The 19,258-nt window shown below is 42.9% G+C and overlaps 1 protein-coding gene across 2 annotated transcripts in view; it reads left to right on the forward strand.

Annotated features, from left to right (window-relative positions):
* The window catches only part of LOC106571632 (phospholipase B1, membrane-associated), a 32,294-nt gene that overhangs the window by 8,242 nt on the left and 4,794 nt on the right, over positions 1-19,258 (forward strand). For both annotated transcript variants that reach the window (XM_045695822.1, XM_045695823.1), the window contains exons 25-41: positions 77-181; positions 3,762-3,857; positions 7,917-7,988; positions 8,204-8,281; positions 8,492-8,552; positions 8,798-8,856; positions 14,399-14,466; positions 14,615-14,658; positions 15,269-15,371; positions 15,591-15,642; positions 15,905-15,985; positions 16,118-16,183; positions 16,337-16,431; positions 16,549-16,630; positions 16,853-16,957; positions 17,058-17,153; positions 17,381-17,455. In XM_045695822.1, the coding sequence (XP_045551778.1) occupies positions 77-181; positions 3,762-3,857; positions 7,917-7,988; positions 8,204-8,281; positions 8,492-8,552; positions 8,798-8,856; positions 14,399-14,466; positions 14,615-14,658; positions 15,269-15,371; positions 15,591-15,642; positions 15,905-15,985; positions 16,118-16,183; positions 16,337-16,431; positions 16,549-16,630; positions 16,853-16,957; positions 17,058-17,153; positions 17,381-17,455 (1,338 nt within the window). The remainder of the gene's footprint in view (positions 1-76; positions 182-3,761; positions 3,858-7,916; positions 7,989-8,203; positions 8,282-8,491; positions 8,553-8,797; positions 8,857-14,398; positions 14,467-14,614; positions 14,659-15,268; positions 15,372-15,590; positions 15,643-15,904; positions 15,986-16,117; positions 16,184-16,336; positions 16,432-16,548; positions 16,631-16,852; positions 16,958-17,057; positions 17,154-17,380; positions 17,456-19,258) is intronic.

A 19,258-nucleotide genomic window follows, 5' to 3' on the forward strand; every position in this document is an offset into this window, starting at 1 on the left:
GATCTATGGTAAATACCATAAGAGGGTGGTTGCTCATTGATTACCAATAACAAAAATGAACTGTTACCTCTTTCAGCGTGGACTACATGAGCTTGTGGAGTCAGGACGATACGACACCCATAACAACTTCACGGTGGTCCTGCAGCCTTTCCTACGAGACATCATCATTCCAGTGACGGAGGTTAGGCACACCGCATTGTCACTCACTTGTTCTCTTAAACAACAATTGTAAGACTGAACAATGTGTATGAATATTCCAATGCTGTAACATGGCTACACACACACATTCCAACGCACAAATGCACGCACACACACATACAGTGAGGGAAAAAAGTATTTGATCCCCTGCTGATTTTGTACGTTTGCCCACTGACAAAGAAATTATCAGTCTATCATTTTAATGGTAGGCTTATTTGAACAGTGAGAGACAGAATAACAACAAAAAAATCCAGAAAACCGCATGTCAAACATGTTATAAATTGATTTGCATTTTAATGAGTGAAATAAGTATTTGACCCCATCTCAATCAGAAAGATTTCTGGCTCCCAGGTGTCTTTTATACAGGTAACGAGCTGAGATTAGGAGCACACTCTTAAAGGGAGTGCTCCTAATCTCAGTTTGTTACCTGTATAAAAGACACCTGTCCACAGAAGCAATCAATCAATCAGATTCCAAACTCTCCACCATGGCCAAGACCAAAGAGCTCTCCAAGGATGTCAGGGACAAGATTGTAGACCTACACAAGGCTGGAATGGGCTACAAGACCATCGCCAAGCAGCTTGGTGAGAAGGTGACAACAGTTGGTGCGATTATTCGCAAATGGAAGAAACACAAAAGAACAGTCAAGGCTGGAATGGGCTACAAGACCATCGCCAAGCAGCTTGGTGAGAAGGTGACAACAGTTGGTGCGATTATTCGCAAATGGAAGAAACACAAAAGAACAGTCAATCTCCCTCGGCCTGGGGCTCCATGCAAGATCTCACCTTGTGGAGTTGCAATGATCATGAGAACGGTGAGGAATCAGCCCAGAACTACACGGGAGGACCTTGTCAATGATCTCAAGGCAGCTGGGACCATAGTCACCAAGAAAACCATTGGTAACACACTACGCCGTGAAGGACTGAAATCCGGCAGCGCACGCAAGGTCCCCCTGCTCAAGAAAGCACATATACATGCCCGTCTGAAGTTTGCCAATGAACATCTGACTGATTCAGAGGACAACTGGGTGAAAGTGTTGTGGTCAGATGAGACCAAAATGGAGCTCTTTGGCATCAACTCAACTCGCCGTGGAGGAAGAGGAATGCTGCCTATGACCCCAAGAACACCATCCCCACCGTCAAACATGGAGGTGGAAACATTATGCTTTGGGGGTGTTTTTCTGCTAAGGGGACAGGACAACTTCACCGCATCAAAGGGACGATGGACAGGGCCATGTACCGTCAAACCTCCTTCCCTCAGCCAGTGCATTGAAAATGGGTGGAGGATGGGTATTCCAGCATGACAATGACCCAAAACATATGGCCAAGGCAACAAAGGAGTGGCTCAAGAAGAAGCACATTAAGGTCCTGGAGTGGCCTAGCCAGTCTCCAGACCTTAATCCCATAGAAAATCTGTGGAGGGAGCTGAAGGTTAGAGTTGCCAAACGTCAGCCTCGAAACCTTAATGACTTGGAGAAGATCTGCAAAGAGGAGTGGGACAAAATCCCTCCTGAAATGTGTGCAAACCTGGTGGCCAAGTACAAGAAACGTCTGACCTCTGTGATTGCCAACAAGGGTTTTGCCACCAAGTACTAAGTCATGTTTTGTAGATGGGTCAAATACTTATTTCCCTCATTAAAATGCAAATCAATTTATAACATTTTTGACATGCGTTTTTCTGGATTTTTTTGTTGTTATTCTGTCTCTCACTGTTCAAATAAACCTACCATTAAAATTATAGACTGATCATTTCTTTGTCAGTGGGCAAATGTACAAAATCAGCGGGGATCAAATACTTTTTTTCCTCTCTGTATACTCCGGCAGACGCGCACACACACATGTACAGACACACACACACACACCACACACACACACACACACACATATATATACTCTGGCAGACGCACACACGCATGTACAGACACACACACACACTGAGTTGATCATGTTCAATTGTAATTACTATGCATTGTTTCATTGAGTGAACAATCTTTTGTGTATATATATATATATATATATGAGAGAGAGAGCAAAGAATAGTTTTTATACATATACAGTGCCTTCGGAAAGTATCCAGACCCCTTGACTTTTTCCACATTTTGTTAGGTTACAGCCTTATTCTAAAATTGATTTAAAAATGAATCCATTGTCAATCTACACACAATACCCTATAATGACAAAGCAAAAACATGTTTTTAGAAATTTTACTAATTTATATATATTTTTAAACAGATATCACATTTACATAAGTATTCCGACCCTTTACTTATTACCTTAGCACCTTTGGCAGTGATTACAGCCTTGACTCTTCTTGGGTATGACGCTACAATCTTGGCACACGTGTATTTGGGGAGTTCTCCCATCTCTGTCAGGTTGGATGGGGAGCGTCGCTGAACAGCTATTTTCAGGTCTCTCCAGAGATGTTCGACAGGGCTCTGGCTGGGCCACTCAAGGACATCTAGAGACTTGTCCCAAAGACACTCCTTGTCTGTATGCTTAGGGTCGTTGTCCTGTTGGAAGGTGAACCTTCACCCCAGTCTGAGGTCCTGAGCGCTCTGTACTTTGCTCCATTAATCTTTGCCTCATCCTGACTTGTCTCCCAGTTCCTGTCGCTGAAAAACATCCCCACAGCATGATGCTGCCACCACCATGCTTCACCGTAGGGATGGTGCCAGATTTCCTCCAGACGTGACGCTTGGCATTCAGGCCAAAGAGTTCAATCTTGGTTTCATCAGACCAGAGAATCTTGTTTCTCATGGTCTGAGAGTCCTTTAGGTGCCTTTTGACAAACTACAAGCGGGCTGTCATGTGCCAAGCGGGCTGGTTCTCCCATCTCCACAGAGGAACTCTAGAGCTCTATCAGATTGACCATCTGGTTCTTGGTCACCTCCCTGACCAAGGCCCTTCTCCCTCGATTTCTCAGTTTGGCCAGGAGACCAGCTCTAGGAAGAGTCTTGGTGGTTCCAAACTTCTTCCATTTAAGAATGATGGAGGTCACCGTGTTCTTGGGGACCTTCAATGCTGCAGAAATGTTTTGGTACCCTTCCCCAGATCTGCTCCTCGACACAATTCTGTCTCAGAGCTCTACAGACAATCCCTTCGACCTCATGGCTTGGTTTTTGCTCTGACATGCACTGTCAACTGTGTGACCTTATATAGTCAAGGGTGTGCCTTTCCAAATCATGTCCAATCAAGTTGTAGAAACATCTCAAGGATGATCAATGGAAACAGGATGCACCTGAGCTCAATTTTGAGAATCATTGCAAAGGGTCTGAATACTTATATAAATAAGGTATTTCTGTTTTTAATTTTTAATAGATTAGCAAAAATGTCTAAACTTTTTTTATTTGTCATTATGGCGTTTTGTGTGTAGATTGCTGAGGAAAATTGTTTATTTAATCCATTTTAGAATAAGGCTGTAACGTAGCAAAATGTGGAAAAAGTCAAGGGGTCTGTAGATCCTCTTGGGTTTCTAAACTCACCTTTTTACTTTTATTCTGCACTTTGTCTTTCACACACACACAAACACACATATTGACACTACACTCTCTGTCTGACACATAGGATGGACGTCCAGACCGCACTTACTTCAGTCCTGACTGCTTCCATCTCAGTCAGAAGGCCCAGACTCGGATGGCTCGTGGTCTCTGGAACAACATGGTGAGACCCAATACACTCAGAAAAAATGGTTCTAAAAGGGTTCTGTGGCTGTCCCCAGATAGAACCTTTTTTGGTTCCAGCTTGAACTCTTTTGTGTTCCAGCTAGAATTATTTTGTGTTCCATGTAGAACCCTCTGTGGAAAGGGTTTTACATGAAATCCAAAAGGGTCCTACCTGGAACCAAAAGGGGTTCTTAAAAGAGGTCTTCTATGGGGACAGCACAACAACCCTTTTTGCTTCTAGATCGAAAAAAAAATGTGCTAAGACTGTAACACATAATATGTATGGCAGCCTAGGCAAACACTTCACATCGTCAAATTTTGAACTTGTTTTGAAGTTCTGAAAACTACAAACTGTCCCAAATCCAGATCTTTTCAAATCATTGAGATATCTTTATCAAAACCTGAGTTAGGATGTTTTAAAGTTGACTTCAGCCAAAACGTAAAAACTGAGAAAACGGCATTCAAAGACTTATGTTTTTTTCTAATTCCATTGAGAGGCATGAGAGGAAAAACACCAACACTCAACTTGATTGTTTCAAAAGAGATTGTCACTACATTTATTATTTTTAAAACAGCAACTGCTGGTATTGTTTGCATTCAATAATCATTACTAGAATGAATTATTCTACTATACAATAATAGATACATGTACAGTATAATATAATGATACAAAAGAACGTACCTTTCACTGCGATTATGAACCGTCAACAACAAATCCCTAAAATGAAAAACATTAAAGAAAGATCTGTTTGATTTGACTATATACAACACTGGATGGCATGAAAGATGTAAAAAATAATGGTAACAATTAGCTATGCCATCTTGTCTTCAAACTTGTCTTCAATAGTAGTTACTCCAACATCACTGGCTATAGTCTACCTTGAACAAATGCAAAGTAGATGCGGGTAGTGAAGGCCTGATAGTTTATAAAGTCTAGCTAATGCATTGTGTACTTATCTAGCTAGCTAGATATCTTAACATACCTGCTTGCTCCACATTGAAGATCCTCTCTCACCTGAGACCCTGAGCAGTCAACGGAAAGTGAGGAGAAAGAATGAGGTCAGGTGAAGGCTTCCGAGCCTCACCCCAATGACCAGGAAAATGCCTGAGATGACTCTGGCCCAGTGGGAGTACGATTCATTAAGAAGGTGAACCCATGCCTTTTGGCCGATCCGAATGTGGTATCAGGCTGGGTGAAGAAGGAGTTGGGTTCTGTCAATTCGGTCAAAGTATCCAGAGGTAGACTTGTGTTTATTTTGTGTGTGTCTGCTGCTCAGAGGAAGAGGGTGCTGTGTGTTTCGAGACATAAGGTGAAAGTGGTGTCTCTAGGACATCTACTTTGTGCATGACACAATAAACTTTTCCAACAATTGTTTACAGACAGATTATTTCACTTATAATTCACTGTATCACAATTCCAGTGGGTCAAAGGTTTACATACACTAAGTTGACTGTGCCTTTAAACAGCTTGGAAATTTTCAGAAAATGATGTCATGGCTTTAGAAGCTTCTGATAGGCTAATTGACATAATTTGTGTCAATTGGAGGTGTACCTGTGGATGTATTTCAAGGCCTACCTCCAAACTCAGTGCCTCTTTGCTTGACATCATGGGAAAATCAAAAGAAATCAGCCAAGACCTCAGAAATACAATTGTAGACCTCCACAAGTCTGGTTAATCCTTGGGAGCAATTTCCAAATGCCTGAACTTAGCACGTTCATCTGTACAAACAATAGTACGCAAGTATAAACACCATGGGACCACGCAGCTGTCATACCGCTCAGGAAGGAGGCGCGTTCTGTCTCCTAGAGATGAACTTACTTTGGTGCGAAAAGTGCAAATCAATCCCAGAACAACAGCAAAGGATCTTGTGACGATGCTGGAGGAAGCAGGTACAAAAGTATCTATATCCACAGTAAAATGGGGTCCTATATCGACATAACAAGGAAGAAGCCACTGCTCCAAAACCGCCATAAAAAAAGCCAGACTACGGTTTGCAACTGCACATGGGGACCAATATCCTACTTTTTGGAGAAATGTCCTGTGGTCTGATGAAACAAAAATAGAACTGTTTGGCCATAATGACCATTGTTATGTTTGGAGGAAAAAGGGGGAGGCTTACAAGCCGAAGAACACCATCCCAGCCGTGAAGCACGGAGGTGGCAGCATCATGTTGTGGGGGTGCATTGCTGCAGGAGGGACTGGTGCACTTCACAAAATAGATGGCATCATGAGGCAGGAAAATTATGTGGATATATTGAAGCAACATCAGTCAGGAAGTTAAAGCTTGGTCACAAATGGGTCTTCCAAATGGACAATCACCCCAAGCATACTTCCAAAGTTGTGGCAAAATGGCTTAAGGACAACAAAGTCAAGGTATTGGAATGGCCATCACAAAGCCCTGACCTCAATCCTATAGAACATTTGTGGGCAGAACTGAAAAAGCGTGTGTGAGCAAGGAGGCCTACAAACCTGACTCAGTTACACCAGCTCTGTCAGGAGGAATGGGCCAAAATTCACCCAACTTATTGTGGGAAGCTTGTGGAAGGCTACCCGAAATGTTTGACCCAAGTTAAACAATTTAAAGGCAATGCTACCAAATACTAGTTGAGTGTATGTAAACTTCTGACCCACTGGGAATGTGATGAAAGAAATAAAACCTGAAATAAATCATTCTCGCTACTATTATTCTGACATTTCACATTCTTAAAATAAAGTGGTGATCCTAACTGATCTAAGACATGGAATTTTTACTAGAATTAAATGTCAGGAATTGTGAAAAACTGAGTTTTTATATGTATTTGGCTAAGGTGTATGTAAACTTCCGACTTTAACTGTATGTACAGTTGTGGCCAAAAGTTTTGAGAATGACAAAAATATTAGTCTGCTGCCTCAGTTTGTTTGATGGCAATTTGCATATACTCCAGAATGTTATGAAGAGTGATCAGATGAATTGCAATTATTTGCAAACACTCATTTTGCAAATAATTATTCGTCTTTGTTACGTCTTTTTTATATTTATGAGTCTTATTTTTGTATATATTTTTATAGTTTTAAATGTTATGATTATTTATTTGTGTTGTTCCAAATGTCTGAATTAAATTAGTTAGTGCAGAATGGTGCTTTTTTTTGGGGGGGGTTTCACCCAGAGAGCCATACAAGCTAGAACTGCCACTGATTGGATATTGATTGCTTTGCTACCTACAATCTAAATAATTCTGAACGGCTGAAATTACTGCATTACTTTTAATATATTTTAATCACTTTTCATGACATTTTGGCCAGCTAATAGGCCTAATCACTGATCAAGCAACGTCGGAAGAAAGTCTGAACCTCTTTTATGAACGTTACTCATTAGCTACGGCGTATGGATGAAAATCCGACCCACTTGTATTCATAACTACATTGTTGATTGTAAATGACAACTTTTTTCGACTACATTAATAACAATCTAGCTAATTATCCTGTGTCTAAACCAGCCTGATGTAATTGATCTGTAGCATGTTGCCTTGAATGGGCCAAGTCAGCTGTGACACTCAGGTCAGGGAGGTTTGAGCTAGCATTTTCACATCGAGCATGCAAGCTAACATTAAAAAAAAAATGGAAATGAACAATTTTCCTTAAGTAATAATGCAATATTTTTACATTACAACAAAGTAAATGGTTTAAAGTATCCAAAACAACCAAAATCTCAATTTCCACAAAAAAAAATTTTCGTTGCATTTTGCCTTTTTCCTAACAATAAGTCATCCGCGACACCCGACAGGTTCTCGTAGGCCACCTGACATATATCCATCTATATATTATATAGAGCCTGACATTTCATATATACATGTGACAATACATGTGACATGTCATAACATATACAGTATATGGCTCTGACTGTCACTACCCAAAACACAACACTGTTTTGCACTGAGGGACATAAAGGAAGATTCACAAAATTGAGACACAAATAACACCTTGAGTTGAAATGCAAGCTATAATACAATCATCCCAGTTCTTTTCAATTCTCTGACATGTTGCTGAATTATTATTGTTGCTTTTGTGTCCCACTAGCTGGAGCCTCTGGGCAAGAAGACTGCTCAACAGGACTTTAATGACGTTACCCCTGTGAAATGCCCCTCTAAGGTACAGTATTATGACAATATGTTTACAATTGTCGGAACTATAGAACTACTGTGACATCTTCACTTTATTTCATTGCATTTACTGAGATATATTTTGGTCACCCTTTTGGAGTTTTACAGAAAAGAGTGCAATTATAACATGTCAATTCATGAATATAAAGTTTTGATTGTACTATATGTTTAGCTGATACAACTGTGTCTCCGTCTTCCCCCAAGACCTCACCATTCGTGCGGACCTATGTCAACAGCAACTACACCTATGAGGAACCCACCCCAACACCTCCACCAATTACGGTAGGCCACCATTCCAGGTGTAAATCTCTGTGCCTTCCAGTAAAAAATGTACATGTGTAGATAAGGTGGACCAAGTCAAAACTTTCAAGTGATAGAGGAGTAATGATAACTGTTATTACAGCAATGTGTTCATAGTTAATTTAGGTATTAAATATTTGACAATACTGTCTCACATTCATCTGTCAATATGTTGTCTGTCTTCTCTCCCAGAACTGGGGAAGTGACTTCTCTTGTGGGAATTTTGCTCCATCCACCTCTGTGCCTACATCAGGTGAGAGAAGTGTAGTAAGAGGTGACAAGGTTTCATAAGAGGAAGTGCATGACTGAGGGAAGGCCAATGATCTGGTTGCATGACATTTGTCCAACCCCCTCACCACACCAAAAACACAACGTGTCTGAGATAGGTGTCGAAACCAAACAGTGTATGATTAATTTGTTGTAACATTATGGACAATGGAAAGTAAAGAGATGCTGGTGTATTTGTGTTTATGTATCAACCAGTATGTCTGTCCCCAGTTCATAAGCTGCGACCAGGAGACATCAAGGTGGTGGCAGCACTGGGAGACTCAAACACTGTAAGAGAGTGTGTGTGTGTGTGTGTGTGTGTGTGTGTGTGTGTGTGTGTGTGTGTGTGTGTGTGTGTGTGTGTGTGTGTGTGTGCACGCCTGTATGCATCCATTTGTTCTATTTTACAAGCACAATCTGAATGTGCTGATAGCAAATATTCTGACATATCCAGGGATTTTTACGCCATTGTAAACCTTGGGCTGGCCCTAAAAGTCCAAACAGTGTAAAAAAAACAACACTTTGTGCAATTTTGGGGAAATTCATTTTAGGGTTGAAAAACGCTTTAAGTGTAAACTTAAACGACTAAAACCAGATACAAAGTATGTGGAAAAGAGAATGGACATATATTTTTTTTATAATATCATCTTTGGGAACTAACAATCACCTAAATAAAAGCTAGACAGTCAGGGAGAATTAAAGATTCCAAAAACAATGAATTTAGCAATATTCATTTTGTTATTATGTTTGAGCAAAAGAAAAATGTGTAGAATTGCTGGAAATTAACATAAATCAAAATCAAATGTATTTTATATAGCCCTTCTTACATCAGCTGATATAAAGTGCTGTACAGAAACCCAGCCTAAAACCCCAAACAGCAAGCAATGCATGTGTAGAAGCACGGTGGCTAGGAAAAACTCCCTAGAAAGGCCAAAACCTAGGAAGAAACCTAGAGAGGAACCAGGCTATGAGGGGTGGCCAGTCCTCTTCTGGCTGTGCCGGGTGTAGATTATAACAGAACATGGCCAAGATGTTCAAATGTTCATAAATGACCAACATGGTCAAATAATAATAATCACAGTAGTTGTCGAGGGTGCAACAAGTCAGCACCTCAGGAGTAAATGTCAGGTGGCTTTTCATAGCCAATCATTGAGAGTATCTCTACTGCTCCTGCTGTCTCTAGAGAGTTGAAAACAGCAGGTCTGGGACAGGTAGCACATCCGGTGAACAGGTCAGGGTTCCATAGCCGCAGGCATAACAGTTTAAACTGGAGCAGCAGCACGGCCAGGCGAACTGGGGACAGCAAGGAGTCATCATCCCAGGTAGTCCTGAGGCATGGTCCTAGGGCTCAGGTCCTCCGAGAGAGAGAAAGAAAGAAACAGAGAAAGAGAGAATTAGAGAGAGCATACTTAAGTTCACACAGGACACCGGATAAGACAGGAGAAATACTCCAGATATAACAGACTGACCCTAGCCCCCCGACACATAAACTACTGCAGCATAAATACTGAAGGCTGAGACAGGAGGGGTCAGGAGACACTGTGGCCCCATCCGATGATACCCCCGGACAGGGCCAAACAGGCAGGATATAACCCCAACCACTTTGCCAAAGCACAGCCCCCACACCACTAGAGGGATATCTTCAACCACCAACTTACCATCCTGAGGCAAGGCTGAGTATAGCCCACAAAAATGCTCAAATTTCTCTACAGCACCAAGATGAGGGCCTCTAAAATGTAGCCACGCTGATGTCTGATCTAGCTCATTCTTCTTTACCTTTATTTAACCAGGTAGGCCAGTTGAGGACAAGTTCTCATTTACAACTGCGACCTGGCCAAGATAAAGCAAAGCAGTGCAACAAAAAACAACAACACAGAGTTACACATGGGATAAACAAAAGTACAGTCAATAACACAATAGAAAAATCTATATACAGTGTGTGCTAATTGAGAAAGGAGGTAGGCAATAAATAGGCCATAGTAGCGAAGTAATTACAATTTAGCAAATTAACACTGGAGTAATAGATGTGCAGATGATGATGTGCAAGTAGAAATACTGGTGTGTAAAAGATCAAAAAAGTAAATAAAAACAATATGGGGATGAGGTAAGTAGTTGGATGGGCTATTTACAGATGGGCTGTGTACAGTTGCAGCAATCGGTAAGCTGCTCAGATAGCTGATGCTTAAAGTTAGTGAGGGAGATATAAGTCTCCAACTTCAGCGATTTTTACAATTCGTTCCAGTCATTGGCAGCAGAGAACTGGAAGGAAAGGCGGCCAAAAGAGGTGTTGGCTTTGGGGATGACCAGTGAGATATACCTGCTGGGGCATGTGCTACGGGTGGGTGTTGCTACGGTGACCAGTGAGCTGAGATAAGGCGGAGCTTTACCTAGCAAAGACTTATAGATGACCTGGAGCCAGTGGGTTTGGCGACGAATATGTAGCGAGGGCCAGCCGACGAGAGCATACAGGTCGCAGTGGTGGGCTTTGGTGACAAAACAGATGGCACTGTGATAGACTGCATCCAGTTTGCTGAGTAGAGTGTTGGAGGCTATTTTGTAAATGACATCGCCGAAGTCGAGGATCGGTAGGATAGTCAGTTTTACGAGCGTATGTTTGGCAGCGTGAGTGAAGGAGGCTTTGTTGCAAAATAGGAAGCTGATAGGAAATAGGAAGCTGGGGGGGGGGAGAGCTGTTGGCCAGGGTTGGGGTAGCCAGGAGGAAAGCATGGCCAGCCGTAGAGAAATGCTTGTTGAAATTCTCGATTATCGTGGATTTATCAGTGGTGACAGTGTTTCCTAGCCTCAGTGCAGTGGGCAGCTGGGAGGAGGTGTTCTTATTCTCCATGGACTTTACAGTGTCCCAAAACTTTTTGGAGTTAGAGCTACAGGATGCAAATTTCTGTTTGAAAAAGCTAGCCTTTGCTTTCCTAACTGACTGTGAGTATTGGTTCCTGACTAGCCTGAAATGTTGCATATCGCGGGGCCTATTCGATGCTAGTGCTGTACGCCACAGGATGTTTCTGTGATGGTCGAGGGCAGTCAGGTCTGGAGTGAACCAAGGGCTATATCTGTTCTTAGTTCTATATTTTTGGAAAGGGGCATGCTTATTTAAGATGGTGAGGAAATTACTTTTAAAGAGCAACCAGGCATCCTCTACTGACGGGATGAGGTCAATATCCTTCCAGGATACCCGGGCCAGGTCGATTAGAAAGGCCTGCTTGCAGAAGTGTTTTTGGGAGCATTTGACAGTGATGAGGGGTGGTCGTTTGACAGCGGACCCATAACGGATTCAGGCAATGAGGCAGTGATCGCTGAGATCCTGATTGAAAACAGCAGAGGTGTATTTGGAGGGCAAGTTGGTCAGGATAATATCTATAAGGGTGCCCATGCTTACGGATTTAGGGTTGTACCTGGTGGGTTCCTTGATAATTTGTGTGAGATTGAGGGCATCTAGCTTAGATTGTAGGAGGCATATCCCAGTTTAGGTCACCTAACAGAACAAACTCTGAAGATAGATGGGGGGCAATCAATTCACATATGGTGTCCAGGGCACAGCTGGGAGCTGAGGGGGGTTCTATAACAGGTGGCAACAGTGAGAGACTTATTTCTGGAGAGATTAATTTTTTTAATTAGAAACTCGAACTGTTTGGGCATAGACCTGGGAAGTATGACAGAACTTTGCAGGCTATCTCTGCAGTAGATTGCAACTACTCCCCATTTGACAGTTCTATCTTGATGGAAAATGTTGTCGTTGGGGTCGGAAATTTCAGAATTTTTGGTGGCCTTCCTAAGCCAGGATTCAGACACGGCAAGGACATCAGGGTTGGTGGAGTGTGCTAAAGCAGTGAGTAAAACAAACTTAGGGAGGAGGCTTCTGATGCTAACATGCATGAAACCAAGGCTTTTATTACAGAAGTCAACAAATGAGAGCGCCTGGGGACACACAGTGCCTGGGTTAACCTCTACATCACCCGAGGAACAGAGGAGGAGTAGGATGAGGGTACAGCTAAAGGCTATCAGAACTGGTTGTCTAGTGCGTTGGGAACAGAGAATCAATGGAGCAGATTTCTGGGCGTGGAAGGATAGATTCAGGGCATAATGTACAGACAGGGGTATGGTAGGGTGCGGGTACAGTGGAGGTAAACCTAGGCATTGAGTGACGATAAGAGAGGTTGCATCTCTGGAGGCACTAGTTATGCTAGGTGAGGTCACCGCATGTGTGGGAGGTGGTACAAAAGAGCTATCTGAGGCATGTTGAGTAGGACTAGGGGCTCCGCAGTAAAATAAAACAATGATAACTACCCTAACCAACAGTATACAAGGCATATTGACATTAGAGAGAGACATAAAGCGAGGCATAAAGCAATCACAGGTGTTGATTGGGAGAGCTAGCTAAGACAACAATGGGTAAGACAACAACAGCTAATCAGCTAAGACAACAACAACAGGTAAAATGGCGATGAATGGGCAGAGAGGGTCAGTTAACTACACACAGGGCCTGAGTTCGAGGCTGGGGCCAACAGATAAACAAAATAAACAAAATGGAGTACAATGATTAATGAACAGTCCAGCAGACATTAGCTATGTAGCCAAGTGATCATAGGGTCCAGTGAACAGCAATAGATGAGACAGGGAAGCCGTTAGGTAGTTGTTACTACGCTAGCCAGGAGATGTGCGTGGCTCGAGGCTAACTGGTGCTAGCTGCGGGACAAGGGCATCACCGACGTCCGGCAAAGGCCGGTTGAGGGCACATCGGACAGAATTACATCGGCAGATCAGTCGTGATGGATCGGCGGGACTCCTTGTCGACAAAGGGTCCAGGGCAATTGGCAAAATAGGTATTGTAGCTGGAGTAATTTAGTTTGCTAGCCGGGAGATGCACCTGGCTCGAGGCTAACTGGTGCTAGCTTTGGGACAAGGGCGTTAGCCACTATAGTCACTCCGGTGCATCCGGTGCAAAGGTCCAGAGCTCACGGCAGGAATCCGGTGATGTAGTTGCTTCTAGTCGTGTTAGTGAAGGGTCCGGGAGGCATCAGCTGTGTAGCCGAGTGATCATAGGGTCCACTGAGCAGGCCGGGAGATGGGCCAGGCTCAAGACTAGCTTCGGGGCTGGGCCACTCGGTAGCAGCTAGCTAGCTGGGATGATCCAGTTTAATGGTCCAGAGCTTACGGCAGGAATCCGGTGATGCAGTGTACAAAAGCAGTCCGATATGCTCAGGGTTGATATCGCGCTGTGCAGACTGGCAGTTATTATCCAGGCTAAAAGCGGCTGGTGTCTGAGCTAAAGGTAAAGGCCGCTAGCAGTGGCTAACAGTGACTAAGTAGCTAATTAGGTGGTTAGCTTCTGATGGCTAGCTTCTGATGGAGGTTCTAGCTATAAGGTCTAAAAATAGCAGATCCGTATCACACTGGGTGAGGCGGGTTGCTGGAAGGTATATATAATTAAAAAATGGCAAAAAAGGTTGAAATATATTGAAATGTATATGAAAAAAAAAAATTTTACATGGGACAACAACAAACACGTCCGCACTGCTACGCCATCTTGGAATATCTCCATGCCCCCTGCCACGCCCACCAGCTAAGCCACTTTTTGAACCAGAAAAACCCTGATATGAACCATCTAATCATTTGTTATCAGGGAGTCGTTTGGCATTAGTGATGCCCCATTGATGTTCGAAGTGTTTGTGCAAGTCAAGTGTATTCATATGCATACGAATGTACCAGCAGTACATGCTTGTGTCTGACTTTTATATTATCCTTTGTGCTGAGAGGATACAGTATATTTGTTACATGATGGGTTGTTTATTTGCCTTTGTTGTCATCTGTTTGCAGGCAGCAGTTGGAGCCAAGGCAAAGAACGTGTTGCAACTCAACACGCAGTATAAAGGAGTGTCATGGAGGTACCTACTGTAATGAATCATGCAGAAAAATAGTCAAACTACTCAGCATACACGTTATGGACCACTTGCAGAGCACATTGACACTGCCATACTGCTTTTTAACAATTGTCAACAGTGAAATTGACTAAATGTGTGCGCATTTCTGCAGTATCGGAGGAGATCAGACCTTGGACACTGTCACCACACTACCAAGTGAGTCACTATTTCCTCTTGTCACTGATCCTATTGGCTCATCTTAAAGGAAAACTCGTTTTTTGTGTTTAGTAGGATAAATTACAAATTCGGTTAACATCTGACTCCAGAGTGATCTGTTCTTGCAATTTGTAGTCTATGGCATTTCAGATTTAGGTATGACATTTTTTTACTCACAGTTTGGATGTAGTGAGCTACTTTTGAAAAGTTAAGTAAACTATATGTTTCTTAACTTCTTCCGGTGTGAAGTAAATTCTAGCTTGCGACGCTATATTTTCAGAGTAGCTTCCCCACACTGATGATTTCACATAGGACCCATTTCTGTCACATCTTTGGAGAAAGGCTTCAATGAACACCCAGTGCACAAGACATGACATCACCTGTCCCATGATCTTGTGGCATTGCAGCATTCCACATATCCACAAGATGGCGGTCTCAGCATATGATATCATGACATTCCTTTGGAGTGCAGCCTCCTTGTATAGAGGAAACGTTCTTCATCCAGCACCCTCTCTGTAGTTTAGCTAAAAGGGACCATTTGATACTGAAATGTCTGTGTGCTTTACCAGAATAAGCCAATAAGTATTTCCCATCTCTCTTTCTCTCTCAGACATCCTGAAGAAATTCAACCCTTCCCTCCAGGGATTCTCCAAGGGTCAGGGCTTTCTGCAGAGTAACGGCTTCAACATGGCGGTGCCTGGAGCCATGGCCTTGTGAGTAGAGAGCTAAGTTTAGACCTCTCTGTTCCTTCGTCCACTCACTGTCCTTTTTTTCCTGTCAATCTATTTCCCATCCTCTTTTTTTGTGTCATCCTTTCATTTCCAGCAGCTCTAGCTGCTAGCCTATCACCTCCCCCTCCGTTTCTCCTGTCTTTTCTTCTCATTTGAATAAAGGCATAATAAACATCACATTTTAACAAATGTCTCTTGTAGTGACATCGCAGCCCAAGTCCAAGCTCTCATCAAGGCCATGAAAGATGACAAGGTGAGACTCTGGTCTATGTCCCATTGGCACCACTTCCATACATACTGCTCTACTTTTGACCAGAGTTCTATGGGCCCCAGTCAAAAGTAGTGCACCGCATGGAGAATCGGTTTCAATTTGGGACACAGCCTCTTCAATGTGTTGAATAGTTATACTGGACTCAGTTAGTAAACATAATTACATATCGTTGTATTATATAAGTGTATGATCATCTATAGCTATTTTTTTCTCTTCTCATTGTATCCCTTTGTCTTCCACACAGAAGGTGAATTTTGAACAGGATTGGAAGCTAGTGACCTTACTAGTTGGTGCCAGGGATCTGTGTGATTATTGCATGGACCATGTATGTATTCTTATCTTAAAGTCAAACAAAAGACACACAGAAGTATTACAATCTTAATAATTCTTTTGCACATTGAGGAACTGTGGTAGTGTTAAAAATAGCGTTATTTACTGTATGCTCTTCTTTACACAGTACAACCTTACACCCAAGAACTACAGTGAGAATCTGATGTTGAGCCTGGACATGCTGTACAAAGAGGTAAGTGATGGACAGCTTGGTAATGGAGATCTATTATCGGTGAAAGCCTGTACTTACTCAACGAAGATCATTTGCAGAATCTAAAGATCCAAAGCCAAATATCATGCCATCTTTCACCCCTCATTTCTCTCTCCCTCCATCTCTCTCGCTAAGGTACCGAGGGTAATGGTCAATGTTATCGAGGTTCTGGAAATGAATCCGTTGAGGAGTGTCAGGAAGAACGATCTGGTCTGCAACCTCGTACAGAGGTTTGTATGGAACCGCCCCATTTCCCCACGAAGACAGCAGCTACACCCACTGCACCGTATGTCGGTAGAATGTGTATATTCAGAATGTTTCCTCTCACATGTCTTTGTTTTGCACAGGAATGCTTGCCCCTGCATTTTGAACCCTGAAGAGAATTCCCCTGAGCTTACAGAGGTTAGGCGGATCAACCAGGAGTACCAGGTAAGTGCAGAACAAGGTCTGAACTACCAATCTTAAAACAACTGGGATTTGGAGGGTCTTTGCCAATGCTTCAATGTGTCATGTAAAGTGTGTTACTCAGAGATACACAAGTTCCACAGATAAAGATACAGGGATTCGATGTGATCAGATCAATCCGACAAAATTCTACAATACTTAACAGTGTCTCTTTGTTCTCTCTACCCTCTCTGTGCTTCTGTCCAGATCGAGACTGAACGACTGGTCTCTGGGGGGCGCTATGATGGGCGAGAGGACTTCACTGTAGTCGTTCAACCCTACTTACGAAACGCATTTGTCCCTTTCATTGGGGTGAGTGTGGTTTAACTGCACACACACACATGTATGCATGCATGTATGCACAAGCCCGCACAAACACACACACTGACACTGCGTTCCCTTGTCTTCTCAGATTGGGAAGCCTGACCTGAGTTTCTTCTCAGTGGACTGTTTCCACATCAGTGAGCGAGCACACGCTGAGATGGCCATTGCTCTCTGGAACAACATGGTAAGGACAGCCACATAAAGAGTAGTGTGGTCCCAGATCTGTTCGTGCTGTCTTGCCAACTCCCCATGTTCATTTTCAAGACAGCACCCACAGATCTGGGACCAGGCTACATAGAGAGCACTCTGAAGCATAACTCAAAACACATGAGCTCTATGGTCAGTGTATTTCCAGGCATATAGGTTTGTGTAGGTTTGTGGTCTGACAGCGGTATTGTTTTGTTTTTACAGTTGGAGCCAGTGGGCATGAAGCAGGTCTACAACAACTTCACATACGACCGCACCAAGATCAACTGCCCCTCTGAGGTATGCTTAATGCACATGACATGAATACAACATTTATTGGGGAAAAGTTTCCCTGCTGAAAAAAACTGCATAGACCAGCATATGCTGGTGACTAGTACTGGTTTCGCTGGTGACCAGCCTTTGTGAATAGCTCAGGGGAGAATGACTGCCCCCTCTCATAGAAGCCCAGAAGTTCAAGGGCGACCACGGTACTGCAGGCTGTTGTTTTCTTTGTAAGACAATCATGGTGCCAATACTTGCTTCTATTAGACCAGCTGTGCACTACATGACCAAAAGTATGTGGACACCTGCTCGTCCAACTTCAACATTAATATGGAGTTGGTCCACCCTTTACTGCTATAACAGCCTCCACTCTTCTGGGAAGGCTTTCTACTAGAAATTGGAACATTGCTGAGGGAACTTGCTTCCTTTCAGCCATAAGCGCATTAGTGAGGTTGGGCAATTAGGCCTGGCTCGCAGTCGGTGTTCGAATTCATCCCAAAGGTGTTCGATGTAGTTGAGGTCAGGGCTATGTGCAGGCCAGTCAAGTTCTTCTACACCGATCTCAACAAACCATTTCTGTATGGACCTCGCTTTGTGCATTGACATGCTGAAACAGGAAAGGGCCTTCCCCAAACTGTTGCCACAAAGTTGGAAGCACAGAATAGTCTAGAATGTCATTGTATGCTGAAGCGTTAAGATTTCCCTAGACTGGAACTAAGGGGCCTAGCCCAAACCATGAAAACCAGCCCCAAACCATTATTCCACCTCCGCCAAACTTTACAGCTGGCACTATGCATTCGGGCAGGTAGCGTTTTCCTGGCATCGCCAAAACCCATATTCATCCGTCGGACTGGCAGATAGTGAAGCGTGATTACTCATTCCAGAGAACGCGTTTCAACTGCTCCAGAGTCCAATGGCGGCGAGTTTTACACCACTCCAGCAGATGCTTGGCATTGCGCATGGTGATCTTAGTCTTGTGTGCGGCTGCTCTGCCATTTAAATGACGAACAATTATTGTGCTGACGTTGCTTCCAGAGGCAGTTTGGAACTCTGTAGTGAGTGTTGCAACTGAGGACAGACAATTTTTAAGCGCTGTGCGCTTCAGCACTTACGGTTCAGCACTTACGGTTGACCTGGGTAGCTCTAGCAGGGCAGAAATTTGATGAACTGACTTGTTGGAAAGGTTTATCCTATGATGGTGCCATGTTGAAAGTCACTGAGCTCTTCAGTAAGGCCATTCTACTGCCAATGTTTGTCTATGGAGATTGCATGGCTGTGTGCTTGATTTTATACACATTTCAGTAACAGGTTTTGCCGAAATAGCCAAATCCACTCATTTCAAGGAGCGTCTAGATACTTTTGTATATATAGTGTATGTTCTTGAACCAATTATTTAAAATCTCAGACATTAAAGCTACAATATGTAACTTTTTGGGTGGCTTGTCATTGTCATTGAAAGCAAGTCTATGAAGCAGTAGATATGTTCTATTTCTATGCTTCCCGTTCTTAAGTTTCGTTTTTGCATCTTTTATTTTCGGTTTTGTACACCAGCTTCAAACAGCTGAAAATAAAATATTTTGGGATATGGAAAATATATTTCACACCGGTTTAGATGGTACAATGATTCTCTACACAATGACTGCTTGTTTTGCCCAAAAAAATGAAATAAAATTAACTATTAGAATTTTAGCAACCAGGAAATTGCAGAGCGATTTAAGCATATTGCACCTTTAAAAATATAATTTAGCTTCTACCAGCAACCTGCAGTACCCCGGTCGGCCTGGTCGGCCTTCAACTTGAGATCCTCAATGAGAGGGGGCA

Source organism: Salmo salar, chromosome ssa15 (assembly GCF_905237065.1).
Source record: "Salmo salar chromosome ssa15, Ssal_v3.1, whole genome shotgun sequence".
NCBI lineage: Eukaryota > Metazoa > Chordata > Actinopteri > Salmoniformes > Salmonidae > Salmo > Salmo salar.